This window comes from Balaenoptera borealis (assembly GCF_965194805.1).
Source record: "Balaenoptera borealis genome assembly, chromosome: 15".
Lineage (NCBI taxonomy): Eukaryota > Metazoa > Chordata > Mammalia > Artiodactyla > Balaenopteridae > Balaenoptera > Balaenoptera borealis.
Genome location: NC_138871.1, coordinates 66384062 through 66403678, shown reverse-complemented (window position 1 = coordinate 66403678; position 19617 = coordinate 66384062). Strand labels below are relative to the sequence as shown.

Below are 19617 nucleotides of genomic sequence, written 5' to 3'. Positions count from 1 at the left end.
TTTGTGTGTGCATATATATCATACATGATTATGTACTGATTTTTATTCATGTGGAATTCCTCTAGGCAAACACAAAAGAAATGGATAACAATGACTGAATCCTGAGAAGGGGACAAAGAGTAGAGGGAAACTTTACTTTTCACTGTATACCTTTTTCTATCTCTTGTATTTTGCACTATACACATATACTACCTACCCAAAAATTAAGTATAAAAAAAGACGGTGCAGTCATATAACATTAAATAATGATGCTGCAGACACATGTTTACTGACATGGAAAAAAGCTTATAAACACTAAACCCAGGAACTTCCCTGGTGGTCCAGTGGCTAAGACTTAGTGCTCCCAATGCAGGGGGCCCCGTTCGATCCCTGGTCAGGGAACTAGATCCCACGTGACGCAACTAAGAGTTCGCATACTGCAACTACAAAGCCCGCACACCACAACGAAGATCCTGCACACAGCAACGACGATCCCGAATGCTGCAACTAAAGACCTGGCGTAGCCAAATAAATAAATAAATATTAAAAAAAAAAAAAAACTAAACCCAACTAACAACAAATCATTGTTAGACCTAAGACAATACCTAAATTAATAATCTAGGTTAAAATAAATAAAGCCAAATGGTTGAGAATTGCTATTTGACCAATAAAATATGTATCAGAGTACTGGAATACATATGGACCAATCTGACAAGACTTCCCTGTTACCAAAAAGGGATTTCCCCTTTTACTTCACTTCCCTAGGTTTGACATTCATCACCAAATTTCTGGTAGATAGAATCAGTGAATACAGAAACATTCTAGAAAAGAATGGTCCAGAAAAGACAACATTAAACACATTATTAATATTTTTTTAGTTTATTTATTTTTATTGAAGTATAGTTGATTATTAATATCTTTCTTTATAATTCTTCTCCATTGAAAATGCAATGCTTTCAACAGTTGTTTTTTTTTTTAATTTGTCTATCAAGGACTAGAGTTATTCTCCACTCTGATTTTCTCAGCAATCATGTACCAGATAATCTAGAAAAGTCAAATTACTTTTTGAAGTAATTAACTATAATCTAATGCAATTTTTGTTTTTGTACTCTTGTGGCATGTTTGAGGCCTGTTTCCTTCTTTCACTAAGCATTGGTACTGCATACGCCAGCTCATCCATCTAAAGAATTGTGTTTCTGATTTTGCAACCATAAGATGCAAACAAAAAGAATCTCAGCAAGTTTTTACTTGATAACTAGCCAAGAAAACATGCCTAATGTGGACTGAGAGATGGGCATACCAGGTATCAGATATGCAGAAAAGAAAAAGATAGTCGGTCATAACAGCCATCAAGATAAAAGGCTTTCCAAGTTCTGAGATTGATGATTTAGGGAGAAAATTAAGTTTGGAAACCAAGGGATATGGTTCAACATGGAAGTTGAGGTATACATGTGCATCCACTCTGCCAAACCCTTTCCATATCCTTTGTACTGTTTTCATCAAACTGCCTAACACTGAAACAAATGTGTTAATGTAAAAGCTGCCCAGATTGAAGAATACCTGGGTTTAAACCCAAGTGGCACCTCTCCCATTCCCAGAAGATCATACCAGAAAAGTTTTGACAGGCTCAGCCATACTCAGGCACTAGCACCTTTAAGAGGCCTTAGACAATATCACTGGCACTTTCTTTTAAACCACAGCCACCACAAAAATTCTATTAAAGAAATAAAAACTCCCTCCCAGACTCCTCTACACTTAGGCCATTTCAAAAGAAATATAGATAACTACACAACCAATCTTAATTCTATAAGCCAACATTTCCCAAACTGTGTTAGCAAAATTAGAATATAGAATTTTTATGCCTAAATAAATTGGAAAGGGGTGAGTGAAAGAATCAATGATGACTAAACTTGGGAGCTGGATAAATGATAGTGCCACTATCAGTGACAGAATTAAGACCAGGAATTAAGACCAAGTTTGTTCCAAGATGAAGACTTTGACTTAGACACACTGAAAGTTTTAGGAGACAATAAGGCAACCAGGTAAAGATATGCAACTGGTAAAGAATAAGAGTCTTAAATACAGAAAAAAAAAAGGATTAAGGACAGAAACAAAGAATTCAGAGTCATTTAATTAAGGTGGTGAAAGACAAGAATGGATAGGAACTGCCTAAATGTGTACAGATTGATGTTGACAACACAAATGTTAAAAATCTGAGGCTTAGGATACAGATATGAGTAAGAAGTTGAGCCAGTGAAGGAGGGGAAAGAGGTGCAGCACAAGAAATAGAGGGAAAATACAGTACAAGGAAAGCAAAGAGGTAAGATCTTCAGGAAGATTAGCAGAATCCAATGGTCTCTAATGAATGAGCATGATGAGAACAGAAAAAATGCCAATCAATGTAGTATTTGCCGACTATGAGAAATCAGTAACCTTGGAGCAATTAGTTTTCAGTGGCTGGGGGTAAAACTTGCATTTACAAGTAGTTACAGACAAGATGAGTTACAAGAAAATGGAGTCATCAAATGAAATCCAATCCAAGAAGAATTGAAAGCAACTATCATTGCCTTCTTTTTCATCACCTCTAGGCCTCCCAATCTGAGGTCTCCAACGCTTCAAATACATCAATTTACTCACTTTATGAAATATAACCTTAGGCATTAGCAATCATATTTTTATACCTCTTAATAAAGAAAGCCATCTAATAATGTCATGGGAAAATCAACATTCGGGTATGCTTTTGGAATTTTATCCAAATAGGTAGCAAACAACCTGAATCTGAGAGTGTATTTTTTGGAAGATAAACACCCTCTAAGATTTTCTCTACACATTCAAATTTAAACATGTATTACAGGGACTTCCCTGGTGGTGCAGTGGTTAAGAATCAGCCTGCCGGGCTTCCCTGGTGGTGCAGTGGTTAAGAATCTGCCTGCCAATGCAGGGAACGCGGGTTCGAGCCCTGGTCCGGGAAGATCCCACATGCCGCGGAGCAACTAAGCCCGTGCACCACAACAACTGAGCCTGGGCTCTAGAGCCCGCAAGCCACAACTACTGAAGCCCATGCGCCTAGAGCCCAAGTTCCACAACAAGAGAAGCCACCATGATGAGAAGCCTGTGCACCGCAACAAAGAGTAGCCCCCTGCTCGCCACAACTAGAGAAAGCCCGTGTGCAAAAACGAAGACCCAATGCAGCCAAATATTTAAAAATTAATAAATAAATAAATTTATTTTAAAAATAAATAAACATGTATTATAGGTTAACAATCCTGTAGCTAGTTCTACAGAAACGTTAAGCCAACATTTCGTGTTAAAAAGGAGAGTGATAATTAAAAATATTAGCATTTGGTATTGGTAGTATAGCTTTCATCTAAGGACATAAAAGCAACCTTTAAACATCTATTAATAATGGGCTTTCTAACAATCCTGTTTGCTGCAGCAGAATACAAGCATGGGGGCTTCCCTGGTGGCGCAGCGGTTGAGAATCCGCCTGCCAATGCAGGGGACACGGGTTCGAGCCCTGGTCTGGGAAGATCCCACATGCCGCGGAGCAACTGGGCCCGTGAGCCACAACTACTGAGCCTGCGCGTCTGGAGCCTGTGCTCCGCAACAAGAGAGGCCGCGATAGTGAGAGGCCCACACACCGCGATGAAGAGTGGCCCCCGCTTGCCACAACTGGAGAAAGCCCTCGCACAGAAACGAAGACCCAACACAGCCAAAAAAAAAAAAAAAAAAAAAAAAAGAATACAAGCATGAACATGATTACAGTCTACCCTGAGGACACATAAAATATAACTTAAAACATTTTTGATTAATAGTCAATAATTACAATAAATGGGGATATAACAACCAAAGTTATTTTAAAGTACTTCAGAATAAAAGTAAATCTTCTCAATTTGAACTTCAGTAACTGTCATCCAGAAAGTTCAGAAAAGGACCAGACCAAATTTTTTATTCCAATAAAGAAAAAATTTGTTAAGTAAATACCATGAACAAGGTAATACATGCAACAAAAGCATGCTGTTTTCAGCTACTTTAGATATACTTGATGTTCAGTTCAAAAAGGAGGCAAGAAAAGAACTGTAAACAAGAGGGACAGGAAAAAACGAATTTATAGTGTACCTGCGATGTCACAGGCATAGTACCGGGTTCCTTAAAATGTTATTCTTGATTAACTGTCATAGTAATCATATGACATAGTTATTATCTCTAGCTTACAAATAAATTTAAAAAACAAAGTTTCCTTGGGACTTCCCTGGTGGTCCAGTGGTTAAGACTCCACACTTCCACCACAGGGGGCACGGGTTCGATCCCTGGTTGGGGAACGAAAAATCTGCACATCACATGGCGCAGCCAAAAAAAAAGAAAAAAAAAAAAACTTTCCTCAAGTTCATACAGCTAATAAATGGCAATGTCAAGATCTCTGAGCCATATCGGTCTGTCTCTGAACTGTGGGGCTGTCCTACTTCACAGCACAATGCCAACTCTGAGATTCAAGTGATCCAGGTGACAATCCTAGCTTTCCTACAGATCCAGGCCTCAATTTCCTTTCCTGTAAAATGAAGAAGGTAAACTCAATTATGTCTGTAATTCCAGGTTACTGTAACATACTAAGAGGTAGAATTGTTTAGGTTGATGCTTAAAAAAGATAATTATCAATCATTTTATATGCATTTTACTAGGTATGACTCCATGCCATCAGCTTTCATTCTACGCCTTCCTCAAATGTTATATCAGAAACTAAGAAAGATCAAGGTAGGAATGACTGAGCAGACATCAAGAACCTCTTTCCCAAAAGTGAGAAGAGAACAAAATTAAGTAACATATAAGAGAATTTAATTACTCTTAAGAAATTACACCTTTCTTGATAAAAATCCTGAAACAGAGACCTTTTTTTTTTTTTTTGGGCTGCGTGGATTGTGGGATCTTAGTTCCCTGACAAGGGCCTGAACCCAGGCCACCACAGTGAAAGCGCTGAGTCCTAACCACTGGAACACCAGGGAATTCCCAACAAAGCCTTTTAAAGTAAAGCTTTGCGAAGTATGAATCTCAATGTACTTTCATCATTAAAAGAATCATCAACTTTACCAAATTCACTGATTAGTTCTAGTAGTTTTCTGGTGGCATCTTTAGAATTTTCTCTGTATAGCATCATGTCATCTGCAAACAGTGACAGTTTAACTTCTTCTTTTCCAATTTGTATTCCTTTTATTTCTTTTTCTTCTCTGATTGTCATGGCGAGGACTTCCTATATACTAACAATGGAAGATCAGAAAGAGAAATTAAGGAAACAATCCTATTTACCATTGCAATAAAAAGAATAAAATACCTAGGAATAAACCTACCTAAGGAGGCAAAATATCTGTACTCAGAAAACTATAAAACACTGATAAAAGAAATCAAGGATGACACAAACAGATGGAGAGATATACCATGTTCTTGGATTGGAAGAATCAATATTGTGAAAATGACTATACTTCCCAAAGCAATCTACAGATTCAATGCGATCCCTATCAAATTACCAATGGCATTTTTCACAGAATTAGAACAAAAAACTTTACAATTTATATGGAAATACAAAAGACCCCGAATAGCCAAAGCAATCTTGATTAAGAAAAATGGAGCCGGAGGAATCAGGCTCCCCAACTTCAGACTACACTACAAAGCTACAGTAATCGAGACAGTATGGTACTGGCACAAAAACAAATATAAATCAATGGTACAGGACAGAAAGCCCAGATATAAACCCACGTAGCTACGATCACCTAATCTCTGACAAAGGAGGGAAGAATATACAATGGAGAAAAGACACCCTCTTCAATAAGTGGTGCTGGGAAAACTGGACAGCTACATGTAAAAGAATGAAATTAAAACACTAACACCATACAAAAAAATAAGCTCAAAATGGATTAAAGACCTAAATGTAAGACAGGACACTATAAAGCTCTTAGAGAAAAGCACTCTTTAACATAAATCACAGCAAGATCTTTTTTGACCCACCTCCTAGAGTAATGAAAAGAAAAATAAGCAAATGGGACCTAATTAAACTTAAAAGCTTTTGCACTGGAAAGGAAACCATAAAAAAGATGAGAAAACAACCCTCAGAATGGGAGAAAATATTTGCAAGCAAAGCAATGGACAAAGGATTAATTTCCAAAATATACAAATAGCTCATGCAGCTCAATATCAAAAAAACAAACAACCCAATCAAAAAACGGGCAGAAGACCTAAATAGACATTCCTCCAAAGAAGACATACAGATGGCCAACAAACGCATGAAAAGACGCTCAACATCACTAATTATTAGAGAAATACAAATCAAAACTACAATGAGGTATCATCTCACACCAGTCAGAATGGCCATCATCAAAAAATCTACAAACAATAAATGCTGGAGAGGGTATGAAGAAAAGGGAACCCTCTTGCACTGTTGATGGGAATGTAAATTGATACAGCCACCGTAGACAACAGTATGGAGGTTCCCTAAAAAACTAAAGATAGAACTATCATATGACCCAGCAATCCCACTACTGGGCATATACCCTGAGAAAACAATAATTCAAAAATTCACGTGTGGAAGATGGCGGAAGAGTAAGACGCGGAGATCACCTTCCTCCCCACAGATACATCAGAAATATATCTACACATGGAACTGCTCCTATAGAACACCCACTGAACGCTGGCAGAAGACGTCAGACCTCCCAAAAGGCAAGAAACTCCCCAGGTACCAGGGTAGGGCAAAAGAAAAAGGAAATAACAGAGACAAAAAAATAGGGATGGGAACTGCACCAGTGGGAGGGAGCCATGAAGGAGGAAAGGTTTCCACACACTAGGAAGCCCCTTCGCGGGCAGAGACTGCGGGTGGCAGAGGGGGGAAGCTTCGGAGCCACGGAGGAGAGCGCATCAACAGGGGTGCGGAGGGCAAAGCCGAGAGATTCCCGCACACAGGATCGGTGCCGACCAGCACTCACCAGACCGAGAGGCTTGTCTGCTCAACCGCTGGGGCGGGCGGGGCCTAAGAGCTGAGGCTCGGGCTTCAGTCGGATCCCAGGGAGAGGACTGGGGCTGGCGGCGTGAACACAGCCTGAAGGGGTTAGCGCACCACAGCTAGCCGGGAGGGAGTCCAGGAAAAGGTCTGGAGCTGCCAAAGAGGTAAGAGACTTTTTCTTGCCTCTTTGTTTCCTGGTGCGCGAGGAGAGGGGATTCAGAGCACCGCTTAAACGAGCTCCAGATACGGGCGTGAGCCGCGGCTATCAGCGCGGACCCCAGAGATGGGCATGAAACGCTAAGGCTGCTGCTGCCGCCACCAAGAAGCCTGTGTGCAAGCACAGGTCACTATCCACACCGCCCCTCCTGGGAGACTGTGCAGCCCACCACCGCCAGGGTCCCGTTATCCAGGGACAACTTCCCCAGGAGAACGCACGGCGCGCCTCAGGCTGGTGCAACATCACGCTGGCCTCTGCCGCCACAGGCTCGCCCCGCATCCTCTGTACCCCTCCCTCCCCCCGGCCTGAGTGAGCCAGAGCCTCCGAAGCAGCTGCTCCTAAACCCCGTCCTGTGTGAGCGAACAACAGATGCCCTCAGGCGACCTACACGCAGAGGCGGGGCCAAATCCAAAGCTGAACCCCGGGAGCTGTGCGAACAAAGAAGAGAAAGAGAAATTTCTCCCAGCAGCCTCAGGAGCAGCGGGTTAAATCTCCACAATCAACTTGATGTACCTGCAGCTGTGGAATACCTGAATAGACAATGAATCATCCCAAATTGAGGGGGTGGACTTTGGGAAAAAGATATATTATTTTTCCACTTTTCCTCTTTTTGTGAGTGTCTATGTGTATGCTTCTGTGTGAGATTTTGTCTCTATAGCTTTGCTTTCACCATTTGTCCTAGGGTTCTGTCGGTTTTTTGTTTTTGTTTTTTTTACTTAAAAAAAAAGAATCTGCCTGCTAATGCAGGGGACACGGGTTCGAGCCCTGGTCTGGGAAGATCCCACATGCCGCGGAGCAACTAGGCCCGTGAGCCACAACTACTGAGCCTGTGCGTCTGGAGCCTGTGCTCCGCAACAAGAGAGGCCACGATAGTGAGAAGCCCACGCACCGCGATGAAGAGTGGCCCCTGCTTGCCGCATCTAGAGAAAGCCCTCGCACAGAAACGAAGACCCAACACAGCCAAATAATAATAATAAATTTTTTTTAAAAAAACATTTTTTTCCTTAATAATTTTTATTTTTTATTTTAATAACTTTATTTTATCTTACTTTATTTTATTTTATTTTATTTTATTTTATCCTCTTTCTTTCTTTCTATTTTTTCTCCCTTTTATTCTGAGCCATGTGGATGAAAGGCTCTTGGTGCTCCAGCCAGGCATCAGGGCTGTGTGAGGTGGGAGAGCCAACTTCAGGACACTGGTCCACACGAGACCTCCCAGCTCCATGTAATGCCAAATGGTGAAAATCTCCCAGAGATCTCCATCTCAACACCAAGACCCAGCTTCACTCAATGACCAGCAAGCTACAGTGCTGGACACCCTATGCCAAACAACTAGCAAGACAGGAACACAGTCCCATCCATTAGCAGAGAGGCTGCCTAAAATCATAATAAGGCCACAGACATCCCCAAAACACACCACCAGACGTGGACCTGCCCACCAGAAAGACAAGATCCAGCCTCATCCACCAGAACACAGGCACTAGTCCCCTCCACCAGGAAGCCTACACAACCCACTGAACCAACCTTAGCCACTGGGGACAGATTCCAAAAACAACAGGAACTACGAACCTGCAGCCTGCGAAAAGGAGACCCCAAACACAGTAAGATAAGCAAAATGAGAAGACAGAAAAACACACAGCAGATGAAGGAGCAAGGTAAAAACACACCAGACCTAACAAATGAAGAGGAAATAGGCAGTATACCTGAAAAACAATTCAGAATAATGATAGTAAAGATCCAAAATCTTGGAAATAGAATAGACAAAATGCCAAAACATTTAACAAGGATGTAGAAGAACTAAAGAGGAACCAAGCAACGATGAACAACACAATAAATGAAATTAAAAATACTCTAGACGGGATCAATAGCAGAATAACTGAGGCAGAAGAATGGATAAGTAACCTGGAAGATAAAATAGTGGAAATAACTACTACAGAGCAGAATAAAGAAAAAAGAATGAAAAGAACTGAGGACAGTCCCAGAGACCTATGGGACAACATTAAACGCACCAACATTCGAATTATAGGAGTCCCAAAAGAAGAAGAGAAAAAGAAAGGGACTGAGAAAATATTTGAAGACATTATAGTTGAAAACTTCCCTAATATGGGAAAGGAAATAGTTAATCAAGTCCTGGAAGCACAGAGAGTCCCATACAGGATAAATCCAAGGAGAAACATGCCAAGACACATATTAAGCAAACTATCAAAAATTAAATACAAAGAAAAAATATTAAAAGCAGCAAGGGAAAAACAACAAATAACACACAAGGGAATCCCCATAAGGTTAACAGCTGATCTTTCAGCAGAAACTCTGCAAGCCAGAAGGGAGTGGCAGGACATATTTAAAGTGATGAAGGAGAAAAACCTACAACCAAGATTACTGTAACCAGCAAGGATCTCATTCAGATTTGATGGAGAAATTAAAACCTTTACAGACAAGCAAAAGCTGAGAGAGTTCAGCACCACCAAACCAGCTTTACAACAAATGCTAAAGGAACTTCTCTAGGCAAGAAACACAAGAGAAGGAAAACACCTACAATAACAAACCCAAAACATTTAAGAAAATGGGACTAGGAACATACATATCGATAATTACCTTGAATGTAAATGGATTAAATGCTCCCACCAAAAGACACAGGCTGGCTGAATGGATACAAAAACAAGACCCATATATATGCTGTCTACAAGAGACCCACTTCAGACCTAGAGACACATACAGACTGAAAGTGAGGGGATGGAAAAAGATATTCCATGCAAAGGGAAAGCAAAAGAAAGCTGGAGTAGCAATTCTCATATCAGACAAGATAGACTTTAAAATAAAGACTATTACAAGAGACAAAGACATAATAATCAAGGGATCAATCCAAGAAGAAGATATAACGATTGTAAATATTTATGCACCCAACATAGGAGCACCTCAATACATAAGGCAAATGCTAACAGCCATAAAAGGGGAAATCGACAGTAACACAATCATAGTAGGGGACTTTAACACCCCACTTTCACCAATGGACAGATCACCTAAAATAAAAATAAATAAGGAAACACAAGCTTTAAATGATACATTAAACAACATGGACTTAATTGATATTTATAGGACATTCCACCCAAAAACAACAGAATACACATTTTTCTCAAGTGCTCATGGAAGACTCTCCAGGATAGATAATATCTTGGGTCACAAATCAAGCCTTGGTAAATTTAAGAAAATTGAAATCGTATCAAGTACCTTTTCCAACCACAATGCTATGAGACTAGATATCAATTACAGGAAAAGATCTGTAAAAAATACAAACACATGGAGGCTAAACAATACACTACTTAATAACAAAGTGATCACTGAAGAAATCAAAGGGGAAATCAAAAACTACCTAGAAACAAATGACAACGGAGACACGACGACCCAAAACCTATGGGATGCAGCAAAAGCAGTTCTAAGAGGGAAGTGTATAGCAATACAAGCCTACCTCAAGAAACAGGAAACATCTCAAATAAACAACCTAACCTTGCACCTAAAGCAATTAGAGAAAGAAGAACAAAAAAACCCCAAAGTTAGCAGAAGGAAAGAAATAATAAAGCTCAGATCAGAAATAAATGAAAAAGAAATGAAGGAAACAATAGCAGAGATCAATAAAACTAAAAGCTGGTTCTTTGAGAAGATAAACAAAATTGATAAACCATTAGCCAGACTCATCAAGAGAAAAAGGGAGAAGACTGAAATCAATAGAATTAGAAATGAAAAAGGAGAAGTAACAACTGACACTGCAGAAATACAAGCGATCATGAGAGATTACTACAAGCAACTCTATGCCAATAAAATGGACAACCTGGAAGAAATGGACAAATTCTTAGAAATGCACAACCAGCCGAGACTGAACCAGGAAGAAATAGAAAATATAAACAGACCAATCACAAGCACTGAAATTGAAACTGTGATTAAAAATCTTCCAACAAACAAAAGCCCAGAACCAGATGGCTTCACAGGCGAATTCTATCAAACATTTAGAGAAAAGCTAACACCTATCCTTCTCAAACTCTTCCAAAATATTGCAGAGGGAGGAACACTCCCCAACTCATTCTACGAGGCCACCATCACCCTGATACCAAAATCAGACAAAGATGTCACAAAGAAAGAAAACTACAGGCCAATATCACTGATGAACATAGATGCAAACATCCTCAACAAAATACTAGCAAACAGAATCCAACAGCACATTAAAAGGATCATACACCATGATCAAGTGGGGTTTATTCCAGGAAGGCAAGGATTCTTCAATATATGCAAATCAATCAACGTGATACACCATATTAACAAACTGAAGGAGAAAAACCATATGATCATCTCAATAGATGCAGAGAAAGCTTTCGACAAAATTCAACACCCTTATATGATAAAAGCCCTGAAGAATGTAGGCATAGAGGGAACTTTCCTCAAAATAATAAAGGCCATATATGACAAACCCACAGCCAACATCGTCCTCAATGGTGAAAAACTGAAACCATTTCCAGTAAGATCAGGTACAAGACAAGGTTGCCCACTCTCACCACTATTATTCAACATAGTTTTGGAAGTTTTAGCCACAGCAATCAGAGAAGAAAAAGAAATAAAAGGAATCCAAATTGGAAAAGAAGAAGTAAAGCTGTCACTGTTTGCAGATGACATGATACTATACATAGAGAATCCTAAAGATGCTACCAGAAAACTACTAGAGCTAATCAATGAATTTGGTAAAGTAGCAGGATACAAAATTAATGCACAGAAATCTCTTGCATTCCTATACACTAATGATGAAAAATCTGAAAGAGAAATTAAGAAAACACTCCCATTTACCACTGCAACAAAAAGAATAAAATATCTAGGAATAAACCTACCTAAGGAGACAAAAGACCTGTATGCAGAAAATTATAAGACACTGATGAAAGAAATTAAAGATGATACAAAAAGATGGAGAGATATACCATGTTCTTGGACTGGAAGAATCAACATTGTGAAAATGACTCTACTACCCAAAGCAATCTACAGATTCAATGCAATCCCTATCAAACTACCACTGGCATTTTTCACAGAACTAGAACAAAAAATTTCACAATTTGCATGGAAACACAAAAGACCCCGAATAGCCAAAGCAATCTTGAGAACGATAAATGGAGCTGGAGGAATCAGGCTCCCGGACTTCAGACTATAATACAAAGCTACAGTAATCAAGACAGGATGGTACTGGCACAAAAACAGAAATAGAGATCAATGGAACAGGATAGAAAGCCCAGAGATAAACCCATGCACATATGGTCACCTTATCTTTGATAAAGGAGGCAAGCATATACAGTGGAGAAAAGACAGCCTCTTCAATAAGTGGTGCTGGGAAAACTGGACAGGTACAAGTAAAAGTAGGAAATTAGAACACTCCCTAACACCATACACAAAAATAAACTCAAAATGGATTAAAGACCTCAATGTAAGGCCAGACACTATCAAACTCTTAGAGGAAAACATAGGCAAACACTCTATGACATAAATCACAGCAAGATCCTTTTTGACCCACCTCCTAGAGAAATGGAAATAAAAACAAAAATAAACAAAGGGGACCTAATGAAACTTAAAAGCTTTTGCACAGCAAGGGAAACCATAAACAAGACCAAAAGACAACCCTCAGAATGGGAGAAACTATTTGCAAATGAAGCAACTGACAAAGGATTAATCTCCAAAATTTACAAGCAGCTCATGAAGCTCAATAACAAAAAAACAAACAACCCAATCCAAAAACGGGCAGAAGACCTAAATAGACATTTCTCCAAAGAAGATATACAGATTGCCAACAAACACACGAAAGGATGCTCAACATCACTAATCATTAGAGAAATGCAAATCAAAACTACAATGAGGTATCCTCTCACACCAGTCAGAATGGCCATCATCAAAAGTCTACAAACAATAAAAGCTGGAGAGGGTGTGGAGAAAAGGGAACCCTCTTCTTGCACTGTGGGTGGGAATGTAAATTGGTACAGCCACTGTGGAGAACAGTATGGAGGTTCCTTAAAAAACTAAAAATAGAACTACCATACAACCCAGCAATCCCACTACTGGGCATATACCCTGAGAAAACCATAGGTCAAAAAGAGTCATGTACCAAAATGTTCATTGCAGCTCTACTTACAATAGCCAGGACATGGAAGCAACCTAAGTGTCCATCATCGGATGAATGGATAAAAAAGATGTGGCACATATATACAATGGAATATTACTCAGCCATAAAAAGAAACGAAATTGAGTTATTTGTAGTGAGGTGGATGGAGTTAGAGTCTGTCATACAGAGTGAAGTAAGTCAGAAAGAGAAAAACAAATACAGTATGCTAACACATATATATGGAATCTAAGGAAAAAAAAAAAAAAAAGGTCATGAAGAACCTAGTGGCAAGACAGGAATAAAGACACAAACCTACTAGAGAATGGACTTGAGGATATGCGGAGGGGGAAGGGTAAGATGTGACAAAGTGAGAGAGTGGCATGGACATATATACACTACCAAACATAAAATAGATAGCCAGTGGGAAGCAACCGCATAGCACAGGGAGATCAGCTCTGTGCTTTGTGACCACCTAGAGGGGTGGGATAGGGAGGGTGGGAGGGAGGCAGATGCAAGAGGGAAGAGATATGGGAACATATGTATATGTATAACTGATTCACTTTGTTATAAAGCAGAAACTAACAACAAAAAAAAAAGGTACGAAACTCTATATTAAGGGTCATGCAAAAATACACAAACAAAAGGAAGAGATAAACTCTTTTTTTGAAAGATAAAAAAAAAAAAAGTCACATGTACCCCAATGTTCACTGCAGCACTATTTACAATAGCCAGGACACGGAAACAATCTAAATGTCCATCAACAGGTAAATGGATAAAGAATATGTGGTACATATATATCACAGAATATTACTCAGGCATAAAAAGGAACAAAATTGGGTCATTTGTAGTGATGTGGATGGACCCAGAGTCTGTCATACAGAGCGAAGTAAGTCAGAAAGAGAAAAACAAATATATGTGTAATCTAGAACAATGGTACAGATGAACCTATCTGCAGGGCAGGAATAGAGACACAGATGTAGAGAATGGATGTGTGGGCACAGCGGGGGAAGGGGAGGGTGGGATGAATGGGGAGATTAGGTTTGACATAAATATACTACCATGTGTAAAACAGATAGCTAGTGGGAACCTGCTGTATAGCACAGGGAGCTCAGCTCTGTGCTCTGTGATGACCTAGAAGGGTTGGATGTGGTGGGGAGGGAGGTTCAAGAGGGAGGAGATTATGCATACATAGAGCTGATTCACTTCATTGTACAGCAGAAACTAACACAACATTGCAAAGCAATTATACTCCAATAAAAGAAAAAAAGAACCATCAGATGGCACTTATTAACTGCCAACATTATCTAGAAGATTTTGCTACTTTGATTTTGTTTAAGAGAGTAAAGATCTGGGCTCCTTAGGAAAATGGTGGATTCCACATCTGGGGAAGGAAATGTAAAATTAAGCCTGGAACATGGTATACCAGTTGCAGTGGTTAATTTAATATGTCAACTTGACTGAATCATGGGGTGCCAGACGTTTGGTCAAACATTATTCTGGGTGCACCTGAGGGTTTTTCTGGATGAGATTAACATTTGAATCTGTAAAGAAGTAAAGCAGGACTTCCCTGGTGGCACAGTGGTTAAGAATCCGCCTGCCAATGCAGGGGACACAGGTTCGAGCCCTGGTCCAGGAAGATCCCACACGTCGCGGAGCAACTAAGGCCCTGTACCACAACTACTGAGCCTGTGCTCTGGAGCCCGCAAGCCTCAACTACTGAGCCCGCACGCCTAGAGCCCATGCTCCGCAACAAGAGAAGCCACCGCGATGAGAAGCCCGCGCACTGCAACGAAGAGTAGACCCCGCTCGCCCCAACTAGAGAAAGCCCGCATGCAGCAACGAAGACCAAACACAGCCAAAAATAAATAAATAAATTCATTAAAAAAAAAAAAGAAACAAGTAAAGCAGATTGCCTTCCCCAATCAGTTGAAGGCCTGAATAGAACAAAAAGGCTGACCCTCCCACAAGTAAGAGGGAATTCTGCATAAAGCCTTCAAGCTGGTTTTTCCCCTCCCTTCAGACTCAAACTAAAACAATTGCTCCCCCTGGGTCTCAAGCTTACTGGATTCTTGACTGGAACTACACCATCATCCTTCCTGGGCCTCCAGCTTGCCAACTGCAGATCTTGGGACTTGTGAGCCTCCAAAACTGCATGAACAAATTCATTATAATAAGTCTCTTTATATACATTTATATATATATATAAATATATATAGATACATCTATAGATATATATATCCTACGTCCTATTGGTTGCGTTTCTCTGGAGAATACAGACTAATACACCAGAAAGCAAGAAAGCCGTCAAAGACTATTAGGGCCATGTCAAAAGGACATAAGAGCCAGCTTAATGAGGCTCCCACTGGCTAAAGGTGAGACAATTTGAGTATCTTTTATTTTTTATTCTTTTTTTTTTTTTTTGGCTGTGTTGGGTCTTCCTTGCGGTGCGCGGGCTTTTCGTTGTGGTGGTTTCTCTTGTTGCGGAGCACGGGCTCTAGGTGCGCCGGCTTCAGCAGTTGTGGCACGCTGGAATCAGTAGTTGTGGCTCAAGGGCTCAGTTGCTCCGCAGCATGTGGAATCTTCCCGGACCAGGGATTGAACCTGTGTCTCCTGCATTGGCAGGCAAATTCCCAACCACTGCGCCATCAGGGAAGTCGCGAGAATCTTTTAAATCTATGAGTTTCCAATGACACTTGAAGAAAGAAATTTGCTGGTTACCTTTGGATACTGCTAGGGATCCAACTCATTATTTTGATAACTGGTAAATAAAGAAAAAGAATCAAGCATTACTCATCTCACTTTTTCTATATGAATTTTTCCTTTGGGTAGCCAAAAAAATTGAGGATAGAAAATATCCCTTTAAAGAAGTATTACAGATAATAAATGAAGGTAGAATGATAAAAATATCACCACTTTATAAGCCCTAACGAATTAATAGATCTAAACAATGATCATGAATGACTACCAACATCACCAAAATAGACAACCGGGCATGCCTTACTTCCTGACAAAAAAAAAAAGGCTAAACCTGATGAAGTCTCTAGATCTGTGCTATTCAATACAGGAGTCACTAGCCACATGTGGCTATCGCGCACTTGCAAGGTAGCTAATCCTAATTGAGATGTGATGTAAGTGTAAAATACAAACCAGATTTCTAAGATTTAATACCAAAACAATGTGAAATATCTCAATAATTAAATAGGCTATGTGTTGAAATGATAACATTTTGGATATAATGGATTAAAAAAATATGTAAAAACCAATTTCACCTGTTTCTTTATTTTATTTTTTTTTTAAGTGTATACCATAAAAATTTCAAATAACCAATATGTGGCTAAAGTTTATGGCTTTCATTGTATTTATATTGGACAGTGCTGCTCTAGATCTAATTACCAAAATTTATGTAATACTGGGAGAGAAATATATGTTGAACACCACCACAGAGATGCAATTACCAAAATCCAGTCTATGGGAATCACTAAAAATCACAATATCCAGTTTCTTCAACAACACAGTAACAAAATTGCAAGGGGGGGGGAAGAAAGAATGAGTAAGATAGAGGAGGAATGTGTAGATTTAAAAAGACAATGTCAGGAACATGACAAGGATGCCGCTCTCTCATCACTGTTTTTCAACATTGTACAAGAAATTTTACCCAATACATTAAGACAAGAAAAGGAAATAAAAGTATACAGATTGGGAAGAAAGAACAAAAATTGTTCTTCTAAGCAAATGACATGATCACCTATGGAGAAAATCCAAGAGTCAACCAAAAAACTCCTGAAATTAAAAAGTGGGGGACTTCCCTGGTGGCGCAGTAGTGAAGAATCCACCTGCCAACACAGGGGACGTGGGTTCGAGCCCTGGTCCGGGAATATCCCACATGCCGCAGGGCAACTAAGCCCGTGTGCCACAACTACTGAGCCTGCACTCTAGAGCCCACAAGCCACAACTACTGAGCCCACACGCCACAACTACTGAAGCCCATGCACCTAGAGCCCGTGCTCCACAACAAGAGAAGCCACTGTGATGAGAAGCCTGCGCACCACAACGAAGAGTAGACCCCGCTCACCAAAACTAGAGAAAGTCCGTGTGAAGCAACAAAGACCCAACACAGCCAATAAATTAATTAATTAATTTAAAAAAATAATAAAATAAATAAAAATAAAAAACGATTATAGCAAGGTTGCAGGACAGGCTAAAATTAAAAAGTCAATTGCTTTTCTACATACCAGCAATGAACAAGTGGAATTTGAAATTAAAACACAATACTATTTACAGTACCACACCCAAAAAGGAAATACTTAAGTATAAATCTAACAAAATATGTATAAGATCTATATGAGAAAAACTACAAACTGATAAGAAGCCTCAATATTGTCAAGATGTCAGTTTTTCCCAACTTGACCTATAGATTCAATGCAATCCCAATCAAAATTCCAGCAAGTTATTTTGTGGATATCAACAAACTGATTCTGAAGATTATATGAAAAGGCAAAAGACACAGAAGAGCCAGTACAATACTGAAGGAAAAGAACAAAGTTGGAGGACTAAGAACTGACACTACCCAACTTCAAGACTTAATATAAAGCTGCAATAATCAAGTGTGGTATTGGTGAAAGAACAGACAAATCAAGTAATGGAATAGAATGGAGAACCCAGGAAATAATCCACATAAATACAGTCACCTGATCTTCAACAAAAGAACAGAGGCAATACAGTGGAGAAAAGATAATCTTTTCAACAAATGGTGGTGGAACAAGTGGACATCCAGGGGTTATATCGTAAAGCTCTGTGCCTTCTGCTCAATTTTGCTATGAAGATAAAACTGTTCAAAACAAAATCTATTTTTAAAATAACAATAATAATTTTTAATAAGAGAAATATCAACCAATTGCAATGTATATAGCCCTTACTTAAATCCCACCTTAAAAACAGTTTTAAAAGAAATTATGACAATCTGGAAAATGTGAGCGTTAACTGGAAATGAGGGAATTAACGGTTTTTTAACAGTGATAATATTACTATGGTGATGTTTTAAATTTTTTAAAAATAGTTTCTCTCTTTTAGACGTATATACTGAAATGTCTGCATATGAAGTGTTATGCTGGGACGTGTGTTCAAGTAATGTGGGGGGAATACGATGTGGGGGGCAACCATAAATGGTATAGACAAAACACACGGGTAATGGGCTAATAATTTTGTAGTTCCATGTTAGGTAAATTGAAATTCATTGTACTGTTCTCTCCACTTCATTAAAGTCACAGATTTTTAGAGTTGGAAAGAACTTTAGAAATCAGAACACCACAAACATGAGGGAAAGAAATGGAGACAAAGCCAGAAATACCTGAGTGTGTGACTTGAACAAAAAACTTTCTGACTTTGTTTCAGCTTTTTTTTTTTTTTTTTAATCAGCCACGCTGCACACATGTGAGATCTTAGTTCCCCAACCAGGGATGGAACCCGTGCCCCCTGCAGTGGAAGCACGGAGTCCTAACCACTGTACCGCCAGGGAATTCCCTTGTTTCCTCTTCCATAAAGATGAGGATAAAACACTTGCCTTACATGGGGTGGTTTAACATTAATTGGAATAACACATATAAAAACATATGTTAAAAAAAAAAAAAAAAAAAAAAAAAAAAAAAAACATATGTTTCCTTAAAACCAACTCTTTTAACCCTTTCTTAAAGTACTAAACAAACACTAGCTCAACTGGCCCAATCTTATTTAAAAAGTGAGAAAATAAAGAAAATCTCCAAACTCCACATGCAGTTAGCTCCTCTTTCCTAATACCATCCCTTCATTGCCAGTTTATACCCTACATTCCCAGTTTATACAGAGTATCTATGCTCTGTGTACCCTCCTGCTTAAATGCAGACTTATTTTAATACAAACTTGCTGGTCACCAGACAGTGATAGTTACTGCTACTGGTTATTTGGTGATTATCTTTAGAGTTCAAAACAAACACCCTTCTTTTGAATAATGGATGATATTTACAACCTTCTTCTCTCATAACTGTTTGCCATTAAAACTAACACAATATTGTAAATCAACTACACTTCAACTTTTAAAAATTCCAACAACAACAGCAGCAGCAGCAGCAACAACTAGGCCTAATATTCATATCCCAAAGAAAGCTAAACCACTTGTTGCTAGCTCTACATGCATTTCAAGAATCTCACTTATATTGTTTTAGCTAAAATTTATTAAAGATTTAAGTTAAAAAACTTTGAAAAGAATATTACATTTATGCAAAACAACCTAACTTAGTAAATGCGGCCACATGTAAATGCTATAAAACCAATATTCTG

General features: G+C 39.1%; 1 protein-coding gene across 9 annotated transcripts in view; it reads right to left on the bottom strand.

Moving 5' to 3' along the window:
• The window catches only part of MEMO1 (mediator of cell motility 1), a 127938-nt gene that overhangs the window by 76601 nt on the left and 31720 nt on the right, over nucleotides 1–19617 (bottom strand). For 2 of the 9 annotated variants that reach the window (XM_082356813.1, XM_082356816.1), the window contains exon 1: nucleotides 15368–15385. The exons of 3 other annotated variants lie outside the window; for them this stretch is intronic. Coding sequence is in view for 2 of the 6 variants with exons in the window: in XM_082356810.1 (XP_082212936.1) it covers nucleotides 5065–5212 (148 nt within the window). In the remaining 4 variants the exon portion in view is untranslated. Of the gene's footprint in view, nucleotides 1–5064; nucleotides 5313–15367; nucleotides 16034–19617 lie in introns of those variants that run through there. 4 more of the 9 variants (XR_014234776.1, XM_082356812.1, XM_082356810.1 and 1 more) reach the window with 4 other exon arrangements.